The 24,916-nt window shown below is 61.5% G+C and overlaps 1 protein-coding gene across 3 annotated transcripts; it reads left to right on the top strand.

Moving 5' to 3' along the window:
• The first annotated feature begins 7,954 nt into the window (after positions 1-7,954).
• Positions 7,955-23,955, top strand: ZBTB7A (zinc finger and BTB domain containing 7A). 3 transcript variants are annotated; one of them, XM_081284255.1, is made up of 3 exons: positions 7,955-8,354; positions 16,368-17,622; positions 20,390-23,955. In XM_081284255.1, exons 2-3 carry the CDS (start codon positions 16,382-16,384, stop codon positions 20,880-20,882), a joined length of 1,734 nt encoding a protein of 577 aa, XP_081140381.1. In that variant the 5' UTR covers positions 7,955-8,354; positions 16,368-16,381; the 3' UTR covers positions 20,883-23,955. The 3 variants fall into 3 exon arrangements, with proteins under 3 accessions (XP_081140381.1, XP_081140380.1, XP_081140382.1); XM_081284254.1 differs by lacking the exon at positions 7,955-8,354 and adding an exon at positions 9,415-9,551; XM_081284256.1 differs by lacking the exon at positions 7,955-8,354 and adding an exon at positions 9,765-10,077.
• The last annotated feature ends 961 nt before the right edge of the window (positions 23,956-24,916 follow it).

The following is a 24,916-nucleotide window of genomic DNA, read 5'->3' as shown; positions in this document are numbered from 1 at the left end:
CCAGCCCAACCTTCCTGAACTGGAAAGACCTGGCATCTCACATGCATTCATTTCCAAGATGGTTTCTGCAGCTGAACAGCCTCCCTCCTTCCACCAGCTCACACAAGAAGCAGACTCTCGTGGCTGTGGGACAGCGTCCACTCCACGCCCTTGTTTATCAGGTGGTTAAATATTTTGAATATCAATCTTCGATATTTATTCACCCAAACTCCTATTACATGACATTTGGATCATGGCCTCTGTTTTGCTTTAATAAATAATGCTACCTTTTGAACATCTTTGCATCTAAATTTTGTTTTCTTTTTGGCACCAGGGATTAAACCCAGGGACTCTTAACCTCTGAGCTACATCCACAGCTCTTTTATTTTTTATTTTGAGGCAGGGTCTTGTTAAGTTGCTGAGGTTAGACTCGAACTTGCCATCCTCCTGCCTCAGCCTCCCAGGTCACCGGGATCACAGACATGGCCACCACACGCGGTATGCGTTTGAATCTTGAAGTGCATCCTTGATTATCTTCTCTGGATAAATTTCTAGATCAGAATCTCTGAGTCAAAGGTGATGCATATATTTAGGCATTTGGTAGCTATTTGGTGAAGTGGCTCTTTTTTTTTTTTTAGGGGGCAGAGGTGTGGGTGTGTGTGTTTAATAGGGGCATAAAGTCAATGATAAAATGCACTGCTAGCGCACAGCAGTTGTTTGACAAATGCATACAGCCACCCCACCTCAATCTTTGGTTTCTTTGTTTTGTTTATCTGTTTGTTAAAAAAAAAAAAAAATTGTGGGGCTGGGAATGTGGCTCAAGCGGTAGCGCGCTCGCCTGGTGTGCGTGCGGCCCGGGTTCAATTCTCAGCACCACATACCAACAAAGATGTTGTGTCCGCGAAAAACTAAAAATAAATAAATAAATAAAATTCTCTCTCTCTCTCTCTCTCTCTCTCTCAAAAAAAAAAAAAAAAAATTGTGGTACTGAAGATTGTACCCAGGCCACTTCACCACTGAGCTACATCTAAGAATTTTCCAGGCTGGGCCTAGTGACACACACCTAGGATCAGTGACTCAGGAGGCAGAGGCAGGAGGGCCACAGGTTTGAGGCCAGTCTGGGCAATTTAGCAAGGTCTATCTCAAAATTTTAAAGCGAATACACAAGTAAATACATAAACAAACCCTCTAGGTTCAGTCCCTAGTACTGCTCCCCCCCAAAAAAATGTACAATTCAGTAGTATTTCTTCTATTCAGAATTGAGCCAGCATCGTTTCTATCTAGAACATTCTATCACCCTAAAAGAAACTCTTCCCCATGAGTAGTCACCCCATCTGCTCCCCAGCCCCCTGCATCCAAGAGTTCACTTCCAGGCTGTGGACCCTCCTTCCCTGGGTGTTTCCTGTCAAGGGAGTCACACACCGTGTGTCCTTTTGTGTCTAAAAGGTCCTCAAGTTCCATCCATGTGATGTCAGAGACGTGCTCCTTTCCACAGATGAAACCACCACACTTTAAATGTGAAGAAGTCCAGGGCTGGGGGTGTGGCTCGGTGGAAGAGCTAAAGTCCAAAACACTCACCGTGGTGACCCCTGAGGCTGGCTGCAGCCCCCTGGCTTCTGGGCTGCTCCTGGCATAAGAAGCTCAGGCTCGCCTCAGGGCCTTGGCCTGCGCTGTGTCTCATTTCTAAGTGGTCACCTGGCTGTCTTCTCCTTTAGATCTCTGCTCATATGTCATCTCCTTGAAAGCAGTCTCTCTGAGGTCCGTTTAAAAAAGTGCTCCAAGGCAAGAAACTGCATGTTGGCCTATCCTGAGGGCCCTCTGTACATCCCCAGCCCACTTTTATATTTATTTAGAGACAGAGTCTCACTGTGTTGTGCTGAGGCTGGCTTTGAACTTGACATCATCCTGCCTCAGCCTCCTAAACTGCCTTTTGCTATCTTTGAACTACTTCTGGACTCCCCAAGTTGTAGAAAACTGATAGTAATGGCCATCAGTTCTTGTTCATGAAAAGCCACCTTCATTCAGGACAGCACATTTTACTTCTATTTGTAAATAACCTTCTTGTGTTTCTTGTTTGTCTACGGATAGTTCTTCAAATTCTCCTTAATTTGGTTTAACATCTTACTCGTTTCCTCATCATATTATGATTAGTTACATAAAATTTTTCAAACATATTCAATGATTTTAAAAGTTAAATGTTCCTAAGCCCTAATTACCATCTTTCCTATCTTCTGCTTTACTTTCTTTGTTGCCATTATTTTCTGGAATTCTATTTGATTATTTTTATCAATCTTGGTTTATGTTTTTAAATAAATATCCAAACCATTTGCTAATCTTCTGTGTTATTTGTTGGTTTATTTTTTGTGCTGCTGCGGAGGACACCCTGGACCTCTAGCATGCTAGGCAATGCTGTCCCACTGAGCCACCTCCAGACACGCCTGCCTACCTTCCTTTAGATGTAGGTTGGAGTGGGGGAACTTTAACCATAGGAGGTGCCCCAGTCAGTAAATAAGAAAGAAAATGCTGTGGAGATTTTCCTCCAGATCTTCCCTCTGAAGGGAGCCAAGATGACCGACAGGACAGAGTAGACTGTGTGGGCTTCCAGGCAGATGAACTGCTTAACAGAATGTTCTAGAATTGTCATAGGGACCCATCAGGCTCAGAAACCCTGGGTACTAGAATTTTCCTGGATCTCTCTCTCTCTCAACCCCTGCCCCCCATCTCTGTCTCTCAGACTTTCCTCTGGGGGTGTAGCCTCTGATTCCCAAAACCAGGTGTGAATTCTTCTAAAATCTTGAGGCCTAAGTCCCCCAGCTCTGCAGTGCAGATAGAGCAGCCAGGGAAATTCCTTTATCTCCTCTTCTCTTGGGTCAGAGAAGAAAGAACACTGAAAACCAGAGCAAAAACGTGAAGACATTTGACCCAGTGTCTCAGGACAGTTGACCCCTGGTTCACCTGCCATCTCCCGAGGACTTGAGGGAGATATGACACTCGCCGTTGGTAAACGGGGGCCAAGAAAAGAAAAGCAGCTTGGGTGTGTGTGCACATGTGTGTGCTCAGCAGGAAGAGCAGGAGGCTCAGAGCTGGGCCCAGGCTCATGCCCTTCCCACCTTCAGCCTCAGCACCTGGGTGGCTTCTGTTGTACCTGAGAGATATTCTCTGTGTTTGGGGGAGGGGTGTCAGGGACTGAAGCAGGGACCGTGCCAGTGCTCCACGCCCCAGCCCTGTCTATTGCTGGCACAGGGCCTCCTAAGTTGCCCAGGCTGGCCTGGGCCTTGCCATCTCCCTGCCCAGCTTCCTGAGGAGCTGGGGTTCCGGGTGTGTGCCACCCTGCCAGGTGGCAGACATTCTTTTAAACTACCCTGGGCATGGGGCTGGAGTTAGGGCTCTGTGGTAGGGGCACTTGCCTGGCATGTGGGAGGCCCTGGGTTCGATTCTCAGCACCACATATAAACAAATAAAGGCCCATTGACAACTAAAAAACATTTTAAAAATACCCTGGGCATTTTGAAGATTAAAAAGACCATGAAGCCAAAAGCACTGGTGCCTGTAATCCCAGTGGCTCAGGAGGTTGACACAGGAGAATGGCAAGTTCAAAGGCAGCCTCAGCAACAGCAAGGTGCTAAGCAACTCAGTGAGGCCCTGTCTCTACATAAAATGCAGAATAGGGCTGGGATGGGGCTCTGTGGCCAAGTGCCCCTGAGTTCCATCCCTGGTATCCTCCCCAAAGAAAATAAATAAAAAGCCCATGAAGACATGAACTTTGTAAACTAAAAAATGCTTCCTCTCCATCAACTAATGATTTTATGTGTGTGTATGTGTGCATATATATATATTATATACATATCTCCTCTGAGATATAATTGGTGTGCCATGGAATTCACTCGTCTATTTCTTATTTAGTTATGTATTTTTTTTTTTTTTTGGAACTGGGGATTGAACCCAGGGGTACTTTACCTGAGTTACAGGGTCTTGCTAAGTTGCTGAGGCTGGACTTGAACTTGTGGTCCTCCTGCCTCAGTCTCTGGAGGCTGGGATGACAGGCTTGGCTCATTAAAATAAATAAATAAATAAATAAATACAACTTTTTAATTTATTCATTTTTTTGAATGTGGTGCTAAGGATTGAACCCAGTGCCTGGCACATGCTAGGCAAGTGCTCCACCCCTGAGCCCCAGCCCCTGGCTCACCCTTTAAAGGGTACAGCTCAGTGTTTCTCCTGTATTCCAGGACATTCTCAGGACCCAAAAAGAAGCCCTGACCCCTCCCAGCCCCTGAACCCATGAATCCACAAATCCACTTCCTGTCTGTAGACTCCCCTGTCCTGGATGTCCCCTGCAACTGGGTCACCCTCTGTGGCCTTGGTGTCTGGTCCTCAGGTCCCTCCACACTGCTGCGGTGTCCCCTTGCTCCTGCTTGTGGCCGGGGACTCTTGGGGTGGCATGGGCCACCCTGTGCACCCGTGCGTTAGTTGTCCACATTTGAGTCCCTTGGTGATCATGGCGAATGGCCCTGCTGTGGCCCTGGCCCTGTGTGTGTGGACAGCTGGCCTACTCCTGCGGTGCTTACTTAGGTGTGGCACTCCGGGTCCCATGGCGCCTGCTCCCTCCACCTTCCCAGGGGTCCCAGGCCGCTTCCCAGGCGCAGGCTCCCCGGAGTCCCTGGCTCGGGCCCACGGAGGAGCTGGGTGAGTGGGACCAGGGTCGCCAGCCTCGTGGTCCCTGGTGGTCGGTGCAGCCGAGCATTTTGGCGTCTGACGGCCGCGGCCTATTCCTGGTTGAGAAATGTCCACTGAGTCCTTGACTCACTTGTAATCACCATCTTTTTGTTGTAGAGCTTTAAAGGCTCCTGGGGAACAGGGTGCAGGCCCCGTCAGATGTATGATTCGCAAATCTCCTCTCCCTTCTAGGCCTCCTCTTCGCTCTGGAGGCTGAAGAGTTAAGTCAGGGTGCTCTAAAGGTTTTTCAATTTTATGGTGATGAATATGTACAGCACACAAAATCCAAAAGATCCAAAGAGGACAGCAGGAGCTGGACCTCACCCTGCCCCCCCGCCAGGCTCCAGCGGCCCCCTGGAAGCACACTGGTGGCTGCAAGAATTGTTTAAAACATTCTGTAGGAGGTGGGGACACAGCTCAGCGGGTAGAGGGCCTGCCTCGCAGGCACAAGGCCCTGGGTTCAATCCCCAGCACCGCAAACAAAACAGAACCAGGACGTTCTGTAAGTTTTCCACACTCTAGCTGATGGGGTCCAGCTCCTTCCCTCAAGGACTCCCCGTGTATCCGCAAGCTCCTTCCCTTCCCTGAGTCTGTGCGCAGTGTTCACTGCACACCCAAAAGCACAGACCTCCACTGATGAGCTACAGTAGCCTGCATGGCCATCTAGGGCAGGACCCAAATAATAATGACAGAATGACATCTGTCACCTACGAGGCTGTTCCTTGTGCAGATACTGCTGTTACCGTCACCATCGTTTCTACTCTTGTTACAACACTAGGAAGTCTCTTCAATTTACTCTCTCCAAAGGATTCAAAGGATCAGAAAGGCTAAGTAACCTGTCCAAGGCCGCACAGTAATTAAATCATTGACTTATTTATTTATTTTTCTGGTACTGGGGATTGGACTGGCAGGGGTGACGGGGTGTGTCTGTATCACTGAGCTACACGTCGACCTTTTCTTTTTCCCTCTTTAATTCTTTTGAGACGGGGTCTCACTAAATTTTCCAGGCTGGCCTTGAACTTGCCATCTCCTGCCTGTAACTCCCAAAGAGCTGAGAGGGCAGACAGGCACCGCTGGACCCTGCTCCTAACTCAATCTTTTATACTTTTTAAAAAATAGTATCAAACTAGATTTTTTTTTCTCCCCTGAGAAGGGGTCCCTGTGTTGCCTAGGCTGGCCTTGAACTCCTGGGTTCAAGTAATCCTCCTGCCTTAGACTCAGAGTAGCTAAGAGGACACCAGCAGGCCACTGTGCCTTTTTTTCTGCGGGATGGCAGGTGGGGGGAGAGGAAGAAGCCACTTGACAATAGGGGTGAGGACAAATCAGTGCCTCCCTCCCTCCTGCCTTCACCACAGGGTAGGGTAGGCACGGTGTCGGGGAGCCACTTCTCTGCTCTGGGGACCAGAGCTAAAGGAGGCTGCAGTTGACATTCGTGCTCATTGTCCCTCTCTGGGTCTCTTTCCTCAACTGTAAGATGGAAATCCTCCTCCTTGCTCTTTCTCAGGGCGGTAATAAGGATTAGATTAAACGCCAATCTTCCCTGCGAACTCCCTGGCCCTTCTGAGTGAGGTTGTCGGCCGTGAATTGCCCCAGGCTTTCTATCCCCTTTCCCTAAGGATATCTGTGGATGGCGGTACATCGGGGGAAACCGAGTCACCGCTGCTGGGGCAGGGGCGGGGCTTAGGCCCTGGAGGGGCAGCCCACCGCAGCGCGGGTGCTGTGAGTGGGGCTTCCACTGGCCTCCTGCTGGGGCGGAGATACGACCTGGCGGTTTAAGGAAGAGGGTTTCTTTCCCAGGTTCGCAGAGCAAAGTTCCTGGGTTCCACCCTCACCCTGGACCGACGTGGCCCCTCCCTAGGTCCCTTCCCACCTACTTGGCTGGTTTCAGGCTGCAAGTCCTGGGGCTGTTACTTCCCCTCTGGGGGCCTCCTGGGTTTCCCCTTGAAGCCAAATTATTATTACAAAAGCCAATTCAACCCGTTTGGGTGTTGAAAGGCGCTTTTAATATGTTGTGCGAAAAAGCAATAATGTGTGTTTTGGGGGGAGGCGAGGCTTTGAAGTCAGAGCAGACCCGGTAAATTCAGGCAGGCCAGCGGTAGTTTCCTGCCTGTAAGGTAGGGGTGGTCATAATAACAATAATAACAAGAAATAAAGCTAACGACAACGGGATTGCACGTTAGCATGGAGGCCAACGGACCCTCGCGCAGATCCAGTCACTGGACAAGCGTCCACTGAAGGCGGAGAAAGCGGGTGTCCACATTTTCCCTCCCAGGGGATGCGGAAGGGGAAACTGAGGTTTGGAATCACCTCCGTCCCGCCGCCGTCCCGCCACCGGTAGATGATCGCACCCAGCCAGCTCTTCCCGGGCGCCTACTGTATGCAGCTGGAGGCCGGCTGGGCCGGGTCACGCTGTTCTCACCGCTTGTCCCCTCCTCGCCCTCCCCCTCCTCCGCCGGACCTCTCCCACGACCGGGAGGAAGTGGGAGAAATGGACAGGGAAAAAAAGTTGGGCTGAGCCAACGCCTCCCCACTCCCCACCTCCGTCCCCCGCAAGCCACGAAGATCTTTGCGGGAGCTGCCCGCAGGACCCAGGCGTCCCGGGCCGGCTCCCCGTCCCGCCCAGGGGCCCGCAGCTGGGTGGGGGAACTCGGGAAGCCGGGAAAACAACCGCCCTCCCCGCCCCTCGCCAACCCCTTCCCCCGCTACGCCCCTGGCGCAGCGGGTGGAGGCGACTCCTTTATATAATCGCAGGAGGGCAGGTTGGCTGTTTCATTGAGGGACCCGGGAGCCCAGCGCACCCGCGCTGTCATTGGAAAGCCCGCCCCCGAATCTTTTGCGCCGGCTGGGCAAATTGAGGCCTCGGGAGGGCAGGCGCCTGGCCCCGAGGGTCCCCACCCGCTCCCGCGCCGCCCACCCCCAGCTGCCGGGGCAGCACGACCCACGCCCGCTTAGGTCCTCGCAGTGCGCACAGCGCTCCCCGCCCCCGCTGCCATCCTGCCACGCCCCAGGCGTCGGGGGCAAAGCCCGAGCCCCCCCCGCACCCCGCCCTGCGCAGAGGCTGGGGGGCCTGTTTATCTGGAGGCCCCCACCCCCTGCACCCGGGGGGCCGCTCCCCCCGCGCCCCGGGGAGCTCTGGAGCCAGATAAGCTGGCAAGCTGGCACTGCGCCGCGCAGCGGGGCGGAGAGGTCAAAGGAGGGGGGGGCGCGCCGGGGCGGGCCGGACCCCCCCAACTTGCCAAAACCTAATAACAGCCCGGTCTCCCCGGCGCAGCGGGCGAAGCCCCACGGGAGGGCAGGGACGTGGCAAGAGCCGACCTGCCGAGCCTGTTCTGGCCTCCGAGGCCGGGCTGGGGGGGCGGGCTGGGCGTGGGGGGGCCGGCGGCTGCGGCACCTTTAAGACAAGGGAGGACCCCTCTTGCCCTCGGAGAAACCAGGAAGGGAGTCGCGAGCATCATACGGGGCTTTGGCTGTACTGTACAGTTACTGTAGGGGCAGTGACGCCGCCGCCGCCGCCGCCGGAGCGAGGAGCGACGCGGGCAGCGCGAGCGAGGGCAGCGCGAGTGCCGCGGACCCGGGAGGCCAGCGGCCGAGGGCGCCCAGTCCCGACTCCGGGCCCCGGCCCCGCGCGCCCCGGCCCGGCCCCGGCCCGGCCCCGCGAGGTAAGTCAGCGCCCGGCGAGGCCCGGGACACGGGGTGCAGGGCGGGGACGGGCCGGGGGCGCTGCGCCCACTCTGCGCTCTGGGCCACGGGAGATCCGGGGACGTCCCCTAAGTTTCAGAGGAGGGGGTGCTTGGCAGCAGCCCGGAGGCTGGAGGCGCCCAAGATCCCAAGAGCGGGGAGGGGGCGCCGCCCGGTAGAGGGGATTGGGGGCGAAGTGCATGGGCTTGTGCGCCAGACCCCCCCCAACCGTGCATGGCTTTTCGGGGCTCCCGGACGCGAGGGGAGCGGGGGAGGGGAAGCGGGGCTGCACTGAGGGTGGGGGGAGCCGGCGTGGGGTGATAGGGGGGCGCGTCGCGTGCTAACTTTGCAGCGGTGTACTGGGGGCGCTCTCGCCCCCCGGGGGCCTATTCGGTGCTGCGTGCAGACGTTGGAGTTGGCCAGGATGGAGCTCCATGGGGGATGGGGGGGAGGGGGCTGAAAAAACAGGGAGGGGGGCTTTGCAAAGGAGAGGGAAGGGGTGGGGTGGGCGGGCGCGGGCGCTGGGCCCTCTGGGCGTCGTAGTTCCCCAGTCCCTCACTGTCCGCAGGTGGCAAGCGGCGCGCACTGCAAGTCCCAGGGTTCTCCGCGCCGGCGGCCCGCGGCGGCACACGGGGAGGGGCGGTGCGGAGGAGGGGCGGTGAACGGCGGGCCGGAGAACCAATGGGCGCTCACGGTGGCGCGGCGCGGGGCGGGGTCCGGACGGGGCGGGGCGTGCGGGCTGCCTCGCCGGGGGCCGGTGGCGGTCCCAGCTTCCGGCTGCGCGGCCGCCGCCGCCCCCTCCTCGCCCGCCAGCCCCTCCCGCCTGTTGTGTAACTAGTGCCCAGCCCCCTCCCTGCGGCCCCCCGCCGGGCACCGGCCCCTCCCGGAGGGCGCTCCCCGGGGAGGGCGGCGGCCGGCGGCCGTGAGGCGCAGGCGAGCCCGGGGATGCGCGGCCTGGCGCTGGCCGGCCGGGCGCGGGGGAGGCGGGCGGGCGGGCCCAGATCCGGGGTAATTTGCATCGCCCTCCCCCCAGCCCGGGTGGGGATTGGCCGCCGGCGGCGGGGGGTGGCGCGGGGCCAGGCGCACTGCCGCCTCCCGGGCCTCGGGGAGTCAGCCCAGCCGCAGCCGCCGCCGCCGCCGCCGCCGGGGCCGGGCCCCTCGCGCTGCCCGGGAAGGAGGTAGGAGCGCGCGCGGGCCCGGGCCTGGGGGCCGCGGCGGGGTGGAGGCCCTTCCAGCGCCTCGCCTGGTCCTCGCGCCGCGCGCCCCAGCCCGCGGAGGACAGCCCCGGCCCCCGGAGCGCGTGACCCCGTCTCCTCCGGCCGGACTCCCCCCCTCTCCTTGACGCCAGCACCACGTGCGAGCCCGGCGCCGGGGCAGGAGGGGCGAGCGAGTGCGATCGGCCCCCTCCCCCTCCCGGCCCCTTCGCGGCCCCTTCCCGGCCTGGGGTTGCGAGCCTGGCAGGGGGCTCAGCCGAGCTCCGCAGCCGGTGCGCTCCCCAGGGCCGGGCCTCTGCGGGGCCTCGGAGGCCCGGCCTGCCCGCGCCGGCCAACAGGCCCAGCAGCCCAGGGCCGCAGCAGGACGCTGCTATCCAAGCAGGCCCAGGCACCCAGTCGGCTCCTATTAATTGCTGGCGGAATGCAGCCACGAGTTGGCGGGGAGGCAAGCAGCTCCCCTCTCCCCCTCGCCAGTCGGCGGAAGTCAGAGGTGTGGATGCCCCTTCCCGCAGAGGGGCCCACCAGGGTCACCCATGGGTGGCGGGTGGCTTACCCGCCACCCCCTCCTCCCTACCAGCTGCCTCCTGGAGCCGGCTGGAGAGGGCGTCCGGGATTCCATGTCAGCCCCCCCCACCCCCGACAGGGCCAGGGCGTAACCCTGAGTGTGCCGCTCCCACACTGGGGGGGCCTCCCCGCCACCAGCCGGTCACTTCCTATTGGCAGGCCTGGCCTGGGAGAGGTCCCTGGAGCCCAGGCTGGGGCAGGGGCCCAGGTCCGGCCTCTGCCACTGCTGCCTGCCGGTGTAGGGCTCCAGGCAGAGACCATTTCCCCTGAGGGCCACCCCCCGAGGGGCCCTGCATCGCTGGGCCTGGCTGGGCCTGGCACCTAAGGCTGGGCTCGGGGCTCTGTTTACCGCCAGCCATCGCTGTGGAGACGAGCCTGGGGGAGGGGGTAGAGCCGCAGCCGGGAAAGCCAAGCCTCACCAAGGAAAGAGGAGCCAACGGGGACACTGAAATTTTAATTCGTGGGTCACTTGGGTGGTATTTATTATTCAGTTCTGACTGGCTGTGTGGTGGCCAGTCAGCACCCTGGCCGGGGCTGGGAGCCGCGCAACTCTTGGCAGAGGGAGGAAGAGCCGATGTTGGGGTGCTGATGGCCCTTGCTCCTTGGGGAGACTTGAGGCTAGTGGAGGCAGGTGGCCCAGGCCCAGCAGGGAGGGGTCCTTAGGCTTTGGCTCGTCCTGGTTGGTTTTGGTCTGTTCTTTCTTTGAGGCCATCTGATGTGTAGCTGGATTGACCTGGTCGTCGTCCCTGCTGCTATAGGAGGAAACTGAGGTCCAGAGGGGAGGCAGCACCTGAACTGGGGCAGAGGATGTGGAGGCGCAGGGAGACCGAGAGCAGCCCAAGGTCACCCAGCCAGTGCTGGGTCTGACTCTTTTGGTTGTTTCCCAGCATGGGGCCTTTCCCAAGTGTCTCTAGTACCTGTGTCACAACCGGCACCTGCTCACCTGTGTCTCCCAGAGTGTGAGGAGGTTGGAGGTAGAGCCCTCTCTACTGTCACTACAGCTTCGCCCAAGGATGACATTGAGGCTCAGAGAGGGCCATTGAGATTCTTGAGGTCACACAGCACAGGCTCCAGTCCTCCTGCCTGCCAGTGTGCTATGGTAGACACTTTTAAGTGTGCCATGTGCACAGGGGACCCCTCCCTACCCCTGCTTAGCTGTAGCACTCCAATCCCACACTTTGGCCTGTGAGGCGGACAGGGCTCTGGATTTTGAGGTTTGTACTAGAGGCAACCCAAGTCTCTGCTCTAGAGCCAGAACTCCTGGCCAGGCCTGTAAGGCAGACTGGCTGTGCAGGGGGTGGTCTGGGAATGGAATGCTGGCCCACTTGTTCTGTGACCTTGGACAGGCCCCCAGGCCCGTGGTTGTCCTGTGACAGCAGCATTGTCTTAGGGTTCCAAGTGGCGTCTGCAGGTCCCTCTGACCTCCCCTTACCCCTTGTGGAGGAAGCAGCTGGGTCTGCTTAGGGCTCTTAGGGATCTGCTGGGTATTGGGAGTGGGCTTTGGCCACCAGAGACACCCTCAGTAACCCCTGACAGTTACCTTGGGCCACGCGCACCTGATAGACCAGAACTGCCTTCCGGTGGCCCTGGAGAGCAGGCTGTGCGGGATGGTCCTGACCCCACCCAGACTGGTCCCTTGCTCTCTGCCTGCCTTAGCGTCCCCATCAGTGGGACAGGGAGAGCATCTTCACCCCGGGTGTCGTTCTATGCGGGAGCAAGTGTTGAGCAACTGCTGCGCTGTGTCAGGGCCTTGGGGAGGGCCCCCCCCCCCCGTACTGGACTGGAGGGGTTAGACCTGGCACCCTGAGTTGGCGGGTGTCAGCTGTCCTCCAGCCCTGTCCCCAGGCCCCGGGTGACCTCTCCATTCTCTGTGCCATTGCAGGATCTCTGAGGGGCCTGAGAAGAGGCCAGCCTGAGTCTTTGGCCTCAGGGTGTGTGGGGGGTTCATGCCATGGTGGTACCTGGGGCTGTGTTGGAGGAAGGGAAATAAGGAGACCTGGGAGGACTAGTTAGGCAGGACTAGTCAGTTAGATGGCCTGTGTTCAAATTCCAGCTTTGCTGTGTGACCCTGGGCAAGTCCCTTTCCCTCTCTGTGCCTGTTTTCTACTTGTAAAATGGGGCAGTGATTGTGGACCCTCCCTCCTGGGGTGGTGAGGGTCGACCTGTACAGGACTCTGTTGAGAGGCCCACAAGACCCGAATTCAGAGCCCCGTGGCACAGGAGGTGCCCTGCAGAGAATCTGGCACTCATGAGGCCTGTGGACAAAGGCCCAGCCCCTCCATCTGTCCCCCCAGCGGGCTGTGGACAGCCATGGCCACTCGTTGGAAGTGTCCCACCCACGCCTTTCTGGTTTGACTGGAAAACAAGGTCCAGTACCACCTCCTATCAGGATGTCTGGCAGGAGGGCTCTGTCCGGATCCTGCAGGCAGGCCACTGGGCGCCAGGGTCCCTTCACCCGGGGCTTCCAGGCTGGGTGGGGTGCTGCAGATGGCCCAGGTGTCAGGGGGTGTGCCTCCAGGAGAGGTGGATCGGTGGAGAAGAGCAGGTCCTTCCAGGTCACTCTGCCACTCTTGGGCATCTTGGGTAGCAGGTGCAGGCAGCCTCGGGCAGGACGAGGTGGACAGAGCTGGGATGCTAGGAGTCAGGTCCTGCTCACCCCTGGTGACAGGAAGCTCATTCCCTCCCCACCTCCAGTTTCCTGATGCTGTCTCGGAACCAGACTCTGGACTCGGCTTCTGGCCTGTGACTACACTGAGAGTGGAACAGGGTGGGCTGCAGCCCCACCCAGGACTGAGGGGTCACCTGGGGTCCCCAGGGCCTCCTTGTCTCCATCCCTACCCACACCCACACACTTCCCACCAGGCAGCTGCTTTCCTTCCTCTGGCCCTTTAAGGCCTGGGCAGGAAGCCCCTCCCCATTTAGGGCAATAAATGGACATGTAAAATGGCCGAGGGCCTGCCTGCGCCCTGCCTGGCCTGGGGGAGGCCTGCCTGCCTGTGAGGGCAGGAGGACAGGTGGGCAGGGGGCCGGCTGGCGGCCGTCAGGCTGTTGGTGCCCCTTGATCAGGACCCTGCATTCCTGTCCCATGAAGCCCGGGCCAGGCGGGAATTGGCACCAGGTCTGGGCGGGGTAACCCTCTGGACCAACCTTGCCACACAGGCTTCCTGACTGGGAGGGCAGGGGCTGCTGGGCGGGGCCTGGCAGCCACACCTGCCTGCCGACTTGCTGTGTGACCTTGGGCTGCTGCCCACCCTCTCTGGGTCTGGTTGTGCCCTCTGGTTTCCCACCCAGGCTCTCCCACCCTCTTCCTCAGCCAGCAGCAGGGTGACGTTGTGGGGTTTGACGGCCTGGCTGGCCTGCCCTCTGGGCCCCGTGTGGTATGCACCGGGTCCTCAGGCAGACCTTGCCCATGGACCTGTCCTCGTGCTCCCTGGCTGTAAAGGGGCCCTTCATACTGCCGTCGCCCCCTCCCCAGGAGACTGAGGCTCTGAGAGTGGTGCCTCTGGTTCAAGGTCAAGTGGTTGCAGGGGGTCGACCTGAACCTGCTGGCCCTCCCCTTGACTGTCCTCTTCCCTCCCTGGGTGGGGAGGGGGCCGCCCCCCCCCCCAAACTTCACTGCCCCGGAAGTGCCCTCCAGGAAGGCAGCTGATAGCAATCACCTGCTCAGCCCCTCGCCGCCCCCACCCCAGCCTGCCGCGTGACCTTGGGGGGGCAAGCCCCGTTTTGCTCAGCCTGTTCCCACTGCCGCTGTCCTCAGCAGGGGTCCATCACCCCAGCTTCTTGGGGTCGGGGACGGAAGGAGGTTGAGGGCGCAGGGAGGGCTCCCAGGCAGCCTGGATCCCTGCCTCCGCACCAGAAGCCAGGGGTGGGCGGGGCCGGGTGCTGTGGCCCTACTGTGTGCCCCTTGAGGAGGCCAGGCTGGGGAGCCAGGTGCGGCTCCAGTCCTGGAGGGGCCTGCTGGGGCCTGCCGCCCGCCCGCCGAGTCAGCACCCGGCAGCCCCGGAAACCCCACAGGGACCTGGGGGCGGAGCTGCTGTGACTGGTGGCCCCGAGGGTGGGTCTGGGCCAGTGTGGGGTGGGCTTCCTGGGGAGAAGGCATGGCACCTACTCTGTCGGGTGACAGCTGGGTCACCTACATGGAGGGGAACCCTAGACCCCCAGGGAGGAGTGGTGGGTGCAGAGGGTCGGAGGCGCACAGCTGCTCCGTGTTCCTGGGACCCCAGGGTCTTGGGCCTTGTTCTCAGGGAGAGGCCCCCAGAGGCCCAGGTGGGGGTGGTGGCCCGGGTGTGGCGGCAGGTGGTTGGTGTTCCTGGAGTGGGCGTGGGTCGGTGTCTGCTCAGCCGGTGTGGACTCCAGGGCCGGGGCCAGCCCCTGTGGCCAGCCTTGCTGGGTGCCCTTGGCTAGGACTCTGGTCTTCTCTGGGTCTGGGTTTCCTCCTCTGTCGAGTGAGGGCCTGGGCACCCGGGGTGCTTTCCTGTGTGGTGTCTGCCCAGGCCTGGCCTGGGGTGAGATGGTCTCTGGTGACATCTGGGAGGGAGAGGGCAGAGGCACGGACCCTCTGGCCCAGCTAGGCCCCATGGTGGCCTGGAGTCCGGGCATCTTAGCACTTAAAATAGGGCTGTGGCAGCCCCTGGCCCTCAGAGCCCGGCGCCTGGTGGGACGCCAGGGTGGTTTTGCCGGAGGGGGTGGGGCAGCCACCGCGAGGGCTGAGTCACTTGGACCATTTCGGGTCCCAGCCCCGAGGCCCCTGGAGACACCTCTAAGCCATTCCCGAGGGGACCCCAGGTCACCTGAGGGGAGAGCGGACCAGGGTGGCCATCTTGGGGCGTTGGTAGCCTGGGTCAGAGGTCCCGTCCCTCCCGTGTCGGGCGGGGGGGCTAGGGCTCTCTGATCCAGAGCCCCATCTGCCCACATGCTGCCCGAGGCCCGGGGCCAGACGGCAGATGGTGGCAGGGGGTGGAAGCCACCGGAGGGGGCTCCTGGGAGGCTTCCCGCCACGCCGCGTGTAGGGTCGCCCCAGCCCCCCCCCTCCCAGCAGCCATCGAGCCTCCCCCCAGGCCAGGGACGGGGAGTGAGCAGCTGGTGCAGCGGGAAAGGGTGGGCGGGCTGCCGAGGGGCCGTGAGTCCCAGGAAGCGAGCAGCCACACAAAGGCCTCTTGTGGCCCCGGCTGGACCCTGCGCCAAGGGCCACCCTGGGGGGAGAGCGGCCGTGGCTTTGGGTTTTGCTGGGCCTCGCTTGCTGGCCTCACCAGGCTCACAGGGGTCAGGGCTGGGCGGGCCACAGGGCTGGGAGGTAGGGTGGGGGTCTTGGCCCTGTCCTGGGTGACATCCAGGGGTTCTGGCCTGGGAGCCGCTGGGCCCAGAGGACCTGGAGGAATGTGGGCTGTGCTGGGTGGCGTGGGGCAGCCGGGCTCCCTGGAGAGGGTGGAGGGTGGGGACAGGAGCCAGAGGGTTGCACAAGTGCCCGAGTGGGCGGGTGAGTCACGGCGGAAGGAGGAGGGGTGGGGAAGAGGGGCGGGACGGACAGTCTCTCCAGGGCCGGCCCTTCCAGAGACCTCTGCCCATTTGACAGATGGGGACAGTGAGGCCCAGGGTATGCCAGGGTCCTCCGCTGGGCTGGACAGCACAGCTGGACAGAAGACCTGCCAGAGCCAGCTGTGGGACTGGAGGTGGACAGAGCCCCCGGCCCCCTGCCACTCCTTAGGGGACGGCCTGGGCGGTGCCTGGTTTTCCCTATTACTCACTGCCAGGGCTGAGCCCGTCCTGGGGGCTCACGAGGCAGGAAGACGTTCCAGCAGTCCCCAGCCCTGCTGCAATAGGGCCCGTCCACGGTGCCCTTGGCCCTGTCCGGGGCACAGCCTGGGTGCCAAGTTTTGGCCTCACTCTTGCAGGTCTTGGGGCAGCAGAGAGGCTGTGTTCCGGGGGTTCCCCAGCTGCCTTCTCACTCCCCCGGGGCAGGGGTGCGCAGTGGTGGCTCCTGGGCTCCGACTCGTGGGAACCCAGCTCGTGCGTGTGTGCCGAGACCTCCGTGCCCCTCAGGCAGGCCTTCTGTCCTCCAGGCTGGGCACAGGTCTGGCCAGCACGGTGTCACGTCAGTGAGACAGCTCAGGACCCCCGAGTGCCTTCACGTCTGGCCAGGGAGACCAGGTGGGGTGAGGCCAGGTGCTACTGCCGCGGTCCCAGGCCCCGCTCATGAGCCCCTTCTTCCCTCTGCAGGTCTCACGCGGAAGATGGCCGGCGGCGTGGACGGCCCCATCGGGATCCCGTTCCCCGACCACAGCAGTGACATCCTGAGCGGGCTGAATGAGCAGCGCACGCAGGGCCTGCTGTGCGACGTGGTCATCCTGGTGGAGGGCCGCGAGTTCCCCACGCACCGCTCCGTGCTGGCTGCCTGCAGCCAGTACTTCAAGAAGCTGTTCACGTCGGGCGCCGTGGTGGACCAGCAGAACGTGTACGAGATCGACTTCGTCAGTGCCGAGGCGCTCACGGCGCTCATGGACTTCGCCTACACGGCCACGCTCACGGTCAGCACGGCCAACGTGGGCGACATCCTCAGCGCCGCCCGCCTGCTGGAGATCCCGGCCGTGAGCCACGTGTGCGCCGACCTCCTGGACCGGCAGATCCTGGCGGCCGATGCGGGCGCCGACGCGGGGCAGCTGGAGCTGGTGGACCAGATGGGCCAGCGCAACCTGCTGCGGGCCAAGGAGTACCTCGAGTTCTTCCAGAGCAACCCCATGAACAGCCTGCCCCCCGCCGCCGCCGCCGCCTTCCCCTGGCCGGCCTTCGGGGCCTCCGAGGATGACCTGGATGCCACCAAGGAGGCCGTGGCCGCTGCCGTGGCAGCCGTGGCAGCCGGCGACTGCAACGGCCTGGACTTCTACGGACCAGGTCCCCCGGCCGAGCGGCCCCCAGCAGGAGACGGGGACGAGGGTGACAGCAACCCGGGCCTGTGGCCAGAGCGGGATGAGGACGCCCCCACCGGGGGTCTCTTTCCTCCACCAGCGGCGCCCCCGGCCACCACGCAGAATGGCCACTACAGCCGGGGTGGGGAGGAGGAGGCGGCCTCGCTGTCGGAGGCCGCCCCTGAGCCGGGCGACTCTCCGGGCTTCCTGTCGGGCGCGGCCGAGGGCGAGGACGGGGACGCGCCTGATGTGGACGGGCTGGCGGCCAGCACGCTGCTGCAGCAGATGATGTCCTCGGTGGGCCGGACCGGGGACAGCGATGAGGAGTCGCGGGCGGACGACAAGGGCGTCATGGACTACTACCTGAAGTACTTCAGCAGCGCCCACGAGGGGGACGTCTACCCCGCCTGGTCACAGAAGGGGGAGAAGAAGATCCGTGCCAAGGCCTTCCAGAAGTGCCCCATCTGCGAGAAGGTCATCCAGGGCGCCGGCAAGCTGCCGCGGCACATCCGCACCCACACGGGCGAGAAGCCCTACGAGTGCAGCATCTGCAAGGTCCGCTTCACCAGGTGAGCCGCCGCGCCCTGCCCCGGCCCCCGGGAGGCGTAGCCAGCCCCCTCTTTGCACATCCCCCACCTCAGTTGCTCCAGCTTCATCTGGGGGCAGCCCAGGCACCAGACAGACGACCTGGTCAGACAGATAGCATGAGCCAGGCATGGTGGCTACTCCTGTCTGCCCAGCAGCCTAGGGAGGCTGAGGCAGGAGGATCCCTAGTCTGAGGCCGGTTTGAGCGACTTAGCAAGGCTCTGCCTCAAAGCCAAGTGAAAGGGCCTGGGTGTGGCCCGCAGCAGCACAGCCCAGGCACGGACCTGACCGGCTCTTCTGTTTGGGGTGGCCCTTCTCTGTGGAAGGAGGGCTCCCTGACTCTGCCTTGGGAGGATGGGATGCTCTTGGGGAATGAGCTGTCTGTCGAGCGGGTAACCATCTCATTTGGCCCACGTTTGTCAGGCACTTTCTGTATGCAGCCCTGATCAGGCCCAAGGGCGCACAACGTGGAGCAGGCACAGTCCCTGTGGGGCAGCCAGGGCAGCGGGCGGACTGAGACAGGAGCACCGAGACTCACGGAGCACAGGGAGGAGCCCTGGAAATGGTGGTCAGGCAGAGACAGCCAGTGCAAAGGGCCTGTGGCTGACTTGACCTGGACAGAGCCAGGGACTCAGTCCCTGGGGTGCACTCAAGGCCAGGCTGGGGGCAGGTTGCTGGGGGCAGTCTTGGAGTTCAGAGGTGGCTGGCCGGGCTGTGTGGAACCAAGGCAGGCCAGACCAGTGGGGGCGGTAGGGCTGGCAGGCAGGGGCCTGGCCAGGCAGGGTGACTCAGCGTCACCCCCTGCCCCCCACCCGCCATGGGGTTCCCCCTGCCACACCTACCAAGGCAAAGAAAGAGGCCATTGTCCCAGCTTCCCAGCCCCACCCCACTGGGATGGGAACCCAGGCTGACCCCTCCCCAGCACCCTTGGCCCCCTCCCCAGCAGGCCAGGAGGGGCGGGTGGGGCCCAGTCTGCAGTGCCAGGTGGGGGCAAAGGGCACCGCTGAGGCAGCCCAGCTCCCACTCTGTGAGCCCATCCTCGGTCTGGGACCCTTCCTCCCCCAGGCAGGGGTCCTGAGGTGGCTGTGAGCTCTGTCCAGGGGTTTCTGAGCTCCACAGAGGCCAAGGGCCTGTCTCCCACTCAGGGTGGTCATCGTACCGGGCCCGGGGCTCTGGAGGCCAGGCTGTCTCAGTCTGTCCTGCCTCCCCTGGGGCCCATCCCAGCCGAGTGTAGGGAAACTGAGGCACCGCAGGTCCCCGTGAGGCCCCTTCCCCCACGCACAGCTGGCTTCCGCTTTATCCCCCTCCCCAGGGCCCCGGGTCCTCCCACCCAGGCCTGGGAGCCCAGGGGCCCCTCTGAGTCAGAGCAGAGCGTTGAGTAAGCAGGGCCTGTGGCAGCCGGGCTATAATTACCCAGGCCGGGGCTCGGGGTGATGAAACTGGGCTGCCTCCACCCCCACCCTGCCTCTGCTGGGCCCCTGGCCCGCTGTGCAACCCTGGGCACGTCACTTCCCCTCTCTGAGCCTCCCAGCCTAAGCTGGGCTCTGTGTAGTGCAGTGCCCTCTGGGCCTCAAGCCTGCGCCAGGGCTGGGCAGGGCACCTGAGAGACTTCAGGGGGTGGGGGGGGTTGTGGACGGAGGGAGCGGCCTGATGCCTGAGGACTGGCAACACAGGTGGGCTGAGTCCTGCTGGCTCCAGGGGCTGCAGAAATGGCAAGGGACAGGAGTGTGGTGTAGGGAGCGGTCCTGACCCCTGGGGCAGCCGAGAGCCACAGGTGGTCAGAGCGAGCAGCGGCCCAGGTCTGCAGGCAGTGCCAGGGGAAGGTCTTGGGCCTGGAGGAGCCCGACCTTGGGGGCTGGGAGAGGCAGAGGCGCAGGCAGGGGACATCCACAGGAGGCCTTGAGGGAGGAGTAGGAGTGCGGACTTCGCAGCCCCATGTGCTGGCCCTCTGGGGGGAGCAGGGGAGGTCTCTGGACCATTGTCACCTCAGGTCTGTGTGGGGACCAGCTTTGTGCTGAGATGGGTCCTCGTTGCTCACTGGGGCGTGTGGCACAGGGAGAGGCCCTGGGGTCACACTTGGTCCCCACTGTCCCTGCTCACAGCCCCATGTGGAGTGCGGGATGGTGATGGTGAGGGAGCCTGGCTGGCGAGGTGTCCCTGGCAGTGAGGACTGGGCATGCAGGGGCCCCGGCAGGGCTGTGGAGTGACAGCCAGGGTGCCCAGGTGCCGAGGGTTGGGAGAGTCGGCAGGGCCCGGCTGTCTAGGTGGGGCCTCGGTTATGCAGGGGACCAGCCGCCCCTGTGTGTCCAGGACTGAGGGATTTCTCGGGGTGCAGGACTTAGATCAGAACTTTGGGTCCCCTGGCTGTCACCAGTGCCCAGGGGGTGGCAATGGGAGGGCAGGGCCACCCCGCTCACTGTGCTGTTTTCGGCTCCCTGTGGGGTGAATGCAGCCGCCAGTCGCCCCCCGCACCCCCCCACCCCCGTGGCACTAGGGCCTCCTTGCCCACCGCCCCCAGCAGCAGGGAGGAGACCCCGCTCCAGACCCGGGCGCCCGCTGGCCTCGCAGGCCGCCCTGCGCTCCTCCCGCTTCGCGGGGGCCTGTCCCCACTTGGGTGTGGGCATCTCAGGGAGCTGGTCATTCCGCGGGTGTGGCCGGCCTTCCCAGCGGGGGGCCATGGTGCGGGTGCGGGTGCGGGTGGGTGGGTAGGTGGAGCAGCCTCTGACCTGCCTCGCGCCCGTCCGCCCGCAGGCAGGACAAGCTCAAGGTGCACATGCGGAAGCACACGGGGGAGAAGCCGTACCTGTGCCAGCAGTGCGGCGCCGCCTTCGCGCACAACTACGACCTCAAGAACCACATGCGCGTGCACACGGGGCTGCGGCCCTACCAGTGCGACAGCTGCTGCAAGACCTTCGTGCGCTCCGACCACCTGCACAGGCACCTCAAGAAGGACGGCTGCAACGGCGTCCCCTCGCGCCGAGGCCGCAAGCCCCGCGTGCGGAGCGGCCCCGAGCCCCCGGCCCCCGGGCCTGCCGCGCCCCCCGGCGCCCCCGCTGCGCCCGGCTCCCCCGACGCCCGGCGCAACGGCCAGGAGAAGCACTTTAAGGACCAGGACGAGGACGAGGACGAGGCCAGCCCCGACAGCTCGGGCCGGTTGAATGTAGCGGGCGCTGGCGGTGGAGACGACAGCGGAGGAGGCCCCGGGGCCACCACCGACGGTAACTTCACAGCTGGACTCGCCTAAAACCAAAAAAGAGAACGAACCGCCGACCCCGACCCCCACGCAGACCCCCTCCAGACACGTGGGCCGCCCACCGGCCAGCTTCGCCTCCCTCCGCCCCCACCCGCCGGCCGCGGGTCGCCCACCTGGCCCACGGCGGGGGCGGCCGGCTCTGGCCAGGCGGGCGGCGAGCGGGGGCCGGGCCAGCTGTCCTCTGCCCCCCCCCCGCGCGGGGTTCTAGCGTCTTTCAGACGAGACCTTAAATGATTTCTGTCTGCTCTGAGCGGACGTTAAATGGCCCGTCCCCTCCCCACCCTCCTTCCTCAGGGCACTTACCAAGGGGGGGTCTCCCCCTCGCTGTCCCCAGCGCCCCCGCCTCCCACCCCGCCTGTGGCCTCGCAGCTCCGCACGTCCTGGCCTCGAGACTCGGATCTATTTATTTCCAGGCCTGGGGCGGGGGTGCCTGGAGCTCCCGGCCTCTGCCACCTTCCTTTTGGCTCAGAGCCGGTGGCCCTGGGACCACCCCTCGGGGACCGCCCCAGGCCCCCAGAACCCCATGTTTGGAGATTCAAAACTTGTCTCGACCCTGCCCCCCCGCCCTTCTCCCACGTTTTTAAAGCACTTTTTAGATTTTTCTTTTCCTCCTTAAAAAACAAAATTTATATATAGATATATATAGACATATATATATATATAATATACTTTCCTCAGAGGAGCGGGCAGCAGCACGGCGCTGAGAGCCGAGGGAGCCAGGGCCTCCTGAGGCGGGCACCGGGAGCAAGGGCAGGGCAGGGGTTCCAGTGTCACAAAAGCAATAAAAACCCAAGATTTTACAAAATGGAGAGGAAGGAAGAAAGAAAAAGGCCACCAACCACATTTAGAAGTCTTGGCACTTTGTAATGGAACGGGTACTTTATCTTAACTCTTAATTTAAAAACATGTTTACAAGTTGCAACCAACTTCTATGAAAAGTTGAAAAGAAAAAAGAGAGAGAGAGAGAGAGAGAGAAATTCCTAAAACTCAATTTATTTTTGTACAAAATAATAAAATAAAAAACCCACCGAAAACATAGAATCCACGTCTGTTCCCCAAGGCTGAGGGGGGTGGTCAGGAAGCCATCGGAAGGGACCAGAGACCCCCAGGTGTCTGCCCGCTATGGGGGTCCACGCTGAGGGCAGACCGCGGGCCTGGGTCCTGCGGCTCTGCCTGCCTCCTGCTCTGCCCACTTCCGGTCTTGGTTGGGAGATGTCTCTGCAGCCATATGGTGGCCATCTCTGTCCTGGGCACCCACCTCCCTTACTCCCTAGCTCAGGGACGGCCCGAGAGAGGGCTGGCCTTCCAACCAGCCAGACTAACCATCCCCCAGCCCCATGTCCCTCCCACCCCCTGGGACCTGCCCTCCAACAGGGCTGCCCTGCTGCGGGGGTCCCTGCTCCAGGGCCTTAGCCTCCCCCCACCCCCTTTTTACTCAAAGGCACTGACTGTAACCGAGGGATGGCACTTGCCTCTCCCCAACCTCGGGCTCCCAAAGGCCCGGTGCAGACCGAGCCGCAGGCCACGGACAGGGCCGGGGTTGGGGAGGGGACGGTGCCAGGTGCCCTCCGACTCCCTCCGGCCCACGCAGTCTAGCGGGGCCTGTACATAGATGCTCCGCAGACCCGAGGCTCCTCCTGTCAATGCCTGGTTGGGGCGGAGGGGCGTCCCTGCATCCCCACCCCTCTTGGTGGCCTGGCACCCTGTCTGTGACAACTGTCTCATCCTTTTGTCTTTAAAGGGAAGCTTGTAAGAAGGCGGAATGTTTCATATTGTTTCTACCAGATACTTTTTGTCCTCCCCCCACCCTCCAGCCCATCAGCCCCCCAAATGTCTCAGGATCCCCCCTCTGGGCCAGCAGAAGGGGCAGGCCCGGGGTGGGTGGTGCTGGCCTGTTTGCACCCCGATGTCACAGGGCGAGCTGCTCCAGAGAGGACTGTCAGGTCAGGCAGGGCACTTGCACCGGTCGTTGTCCCCAGAGAGGCCCCGGGGCGAGTGCCCTCCCACCCCCAGGCCCCTCGCAATAAGACCCACTCAAATCACTGATGTCATCCTGGCCAGCAGAGGCCACCAGATTTGGGGGACAGAGCCCTTGGGACTCTGGCAGGACCAGGCTGCCCGCCAGCTACTCACCCGGAGCCCCTCGGGCATTGCACTGAGCCCCGCCCAGCTCCCCCGCTTCGCTGCCCCGCGCCCTCTGCCTTAACGCCACCCGGCCCGGCCGCGGCGTCTGCATGGGCCCAGAGCCGGACCCCCGCCCCCGACTGCGCAATCACATACTGTATATAGACGTGGATCGATTTTATTTTTATTCTTTAAATTAAGGTTGTGATAAAGTGTTGCCAAAGATACTGCTGAATTTTCGCGTTTCAGGAAACGGCGAGGCTGAGGAGGGCGCTGTCTGGGACTCCAGAGGCTCACCTTCGGTGGTTGGGGTTTGGTTTTTGTTTTCTTTTTTCTTTTTTTTTTTTGTTTTTGTTTTTTGTTTGTTTTTTTTTTTTTTTTAACTGCCTGGTACAAAAAAACAAAAAAAAAAAAACAAAAAAAGAAAAAGTGAAATGTTCTTTCCATCATCTTGGTGAGGCCGTGTGGGCACCCGTGTGTGTGAGTGGGGCCAGCCCCAGGCTGGGGCCCTGGAGAGGCCCCCCGTCCAGTCGCTGCTCCTCGCTCGTCCTCCCACCCCGCCTTCCGAGATTAGGGGAAAAAAGGCAAAAAAATAAAATAAAAACCCCATAACCCAGTGAATGTAAGACGCGGGAGGGCCAGCCTGCGTGTCACCCTGTGTGTCCAGAGCTGTCCCCCTGCTTCCCCTCACCATGGGACAGGAGGGTCCCTGGCCTCTTCCCCTTAGGTGGCCAGGGACACGGGGCACTGCTTGGACCCCTGAGTGGTGGTGGGCGCAGCAGCCTGTGGCCGTGCTGCAGCCCAGGTCCAGGATGGGGGCAGTGTGGGCCACCGGGACTGTAGGAGGTGGGACAGACTGAAAGGAAAAACAGAAAAAAAAAAAAAAAGAAAAATGTAAAAACCAAAAAAAAAAAAAAAAAGAAAGCAAAAATCCTATTTTTTGAGAAAGAAAGATATTTATATTTGCAGTTTTATTTTAAAAAGTTATTTAAGCTGAGGAAGCAGCTCCCCAGAGGTGGGGGTGGCTGGCACAGGACGGGTCAGGTGGGGCCCGGCCCCGGGGCCGGATCTCAGTTGAGACGAGCTCACACTAACCCTAGATCTACGTGGGGCGGTGGGTGGGCAGGCGGGCAGGCGGGCAGGCGGGCAGGGCTGCCCAGGCCCCCGGCCCAGACAGAGGTGCCTTGGACACGGGGGCCAGGCCTGTGAGTGGGGCAGGGTGGTGCCCGGTGGGTACAGAGCACAGCAGACATTCCATAGACTGTATTTGAGAGTCTTTATAAGTGTGGGAGATTTAAAAAAAAAATTGATAAAAATGCACTTTTTGGGGGTGGGGGGAAAGCTTTAAAGTAAGAAAAAAAAAACAAAAAGGCAAAAGATGATGAAAAACCAGAAAAAAAATCATTTTTCTTGTACATAAAACAACCACTAAACGCAGCCTGTTATGACCGCTCGGCGTCTTGCCTGATCTTGGTGTCCTCTGTGTTTTGTGGGGGAGTCAACCGGGGGGGGGCGGGGGGCCTGGGACACCGACTCTGGCTCCAGCCAGACTCTTCTTGCCCAGCTTGGGCAGTTGGTCCCTCAGGGGCAGGATGGGTGGTGGGTGCCCAGGCAGGACCTGGGCCAGGGCCTGAGGGACAGCGGCAAGCGTGTGGGCAGGTGAGGAGAACTGGCTGGGGGTCAGGGTGGAATCTGCAAAGCCCTGACCTTGGGCATCTGCAGCGCCCAGGCTTTGGGAGGGTCTGGCTTGGGTGGTCTTGGTACCCACTCGAGGCCATGCCGGCCAAGTTTCCACCTCCTGTGAGAAGATGGGTCTGCGCCCCACAGGATGGGAGGAAGTCCTGGGCTGCTGTCCGTACCCTCTGGGCTGGGGGTCACCAAACAGCTCCTTGCAGGACCCC

The sequence above is a fragment of the Spermophilus citellus genome, assembly GCF_964194105.1.
Source record: "Spermophilus citellus genome assembly, chromosome: 3".
NCBI lineage: Eukaryota > Metazoa > Chordata > Mammalia > Rodentia > Sciuridae > Spermophilus > Spermophilus citellus.
The sequence above is the reverse complement of the archived record's forward strand: the minus strand, read 5'-3'. Positions and strand labels throughout refer to the sequence as shown.

Excerpts from the sequence above, each read along its gene's own strand:
- ZBTB7A (XM_081284255.1), top strand. The coding sequence starts at position 16,382 with ATGGCCGGCGGCGTGGACGGCCCCATCGGGATCCCGTTCCCCGACCAC. Across the intron at positions 17,623-20,389 it reads TGCAAGGTCCGCTTCACCAG|GCAGGACAAGCTCAAGGTGC; the intron begins GTGAGCCGCCGC and ends GTCCGCCCGCAG.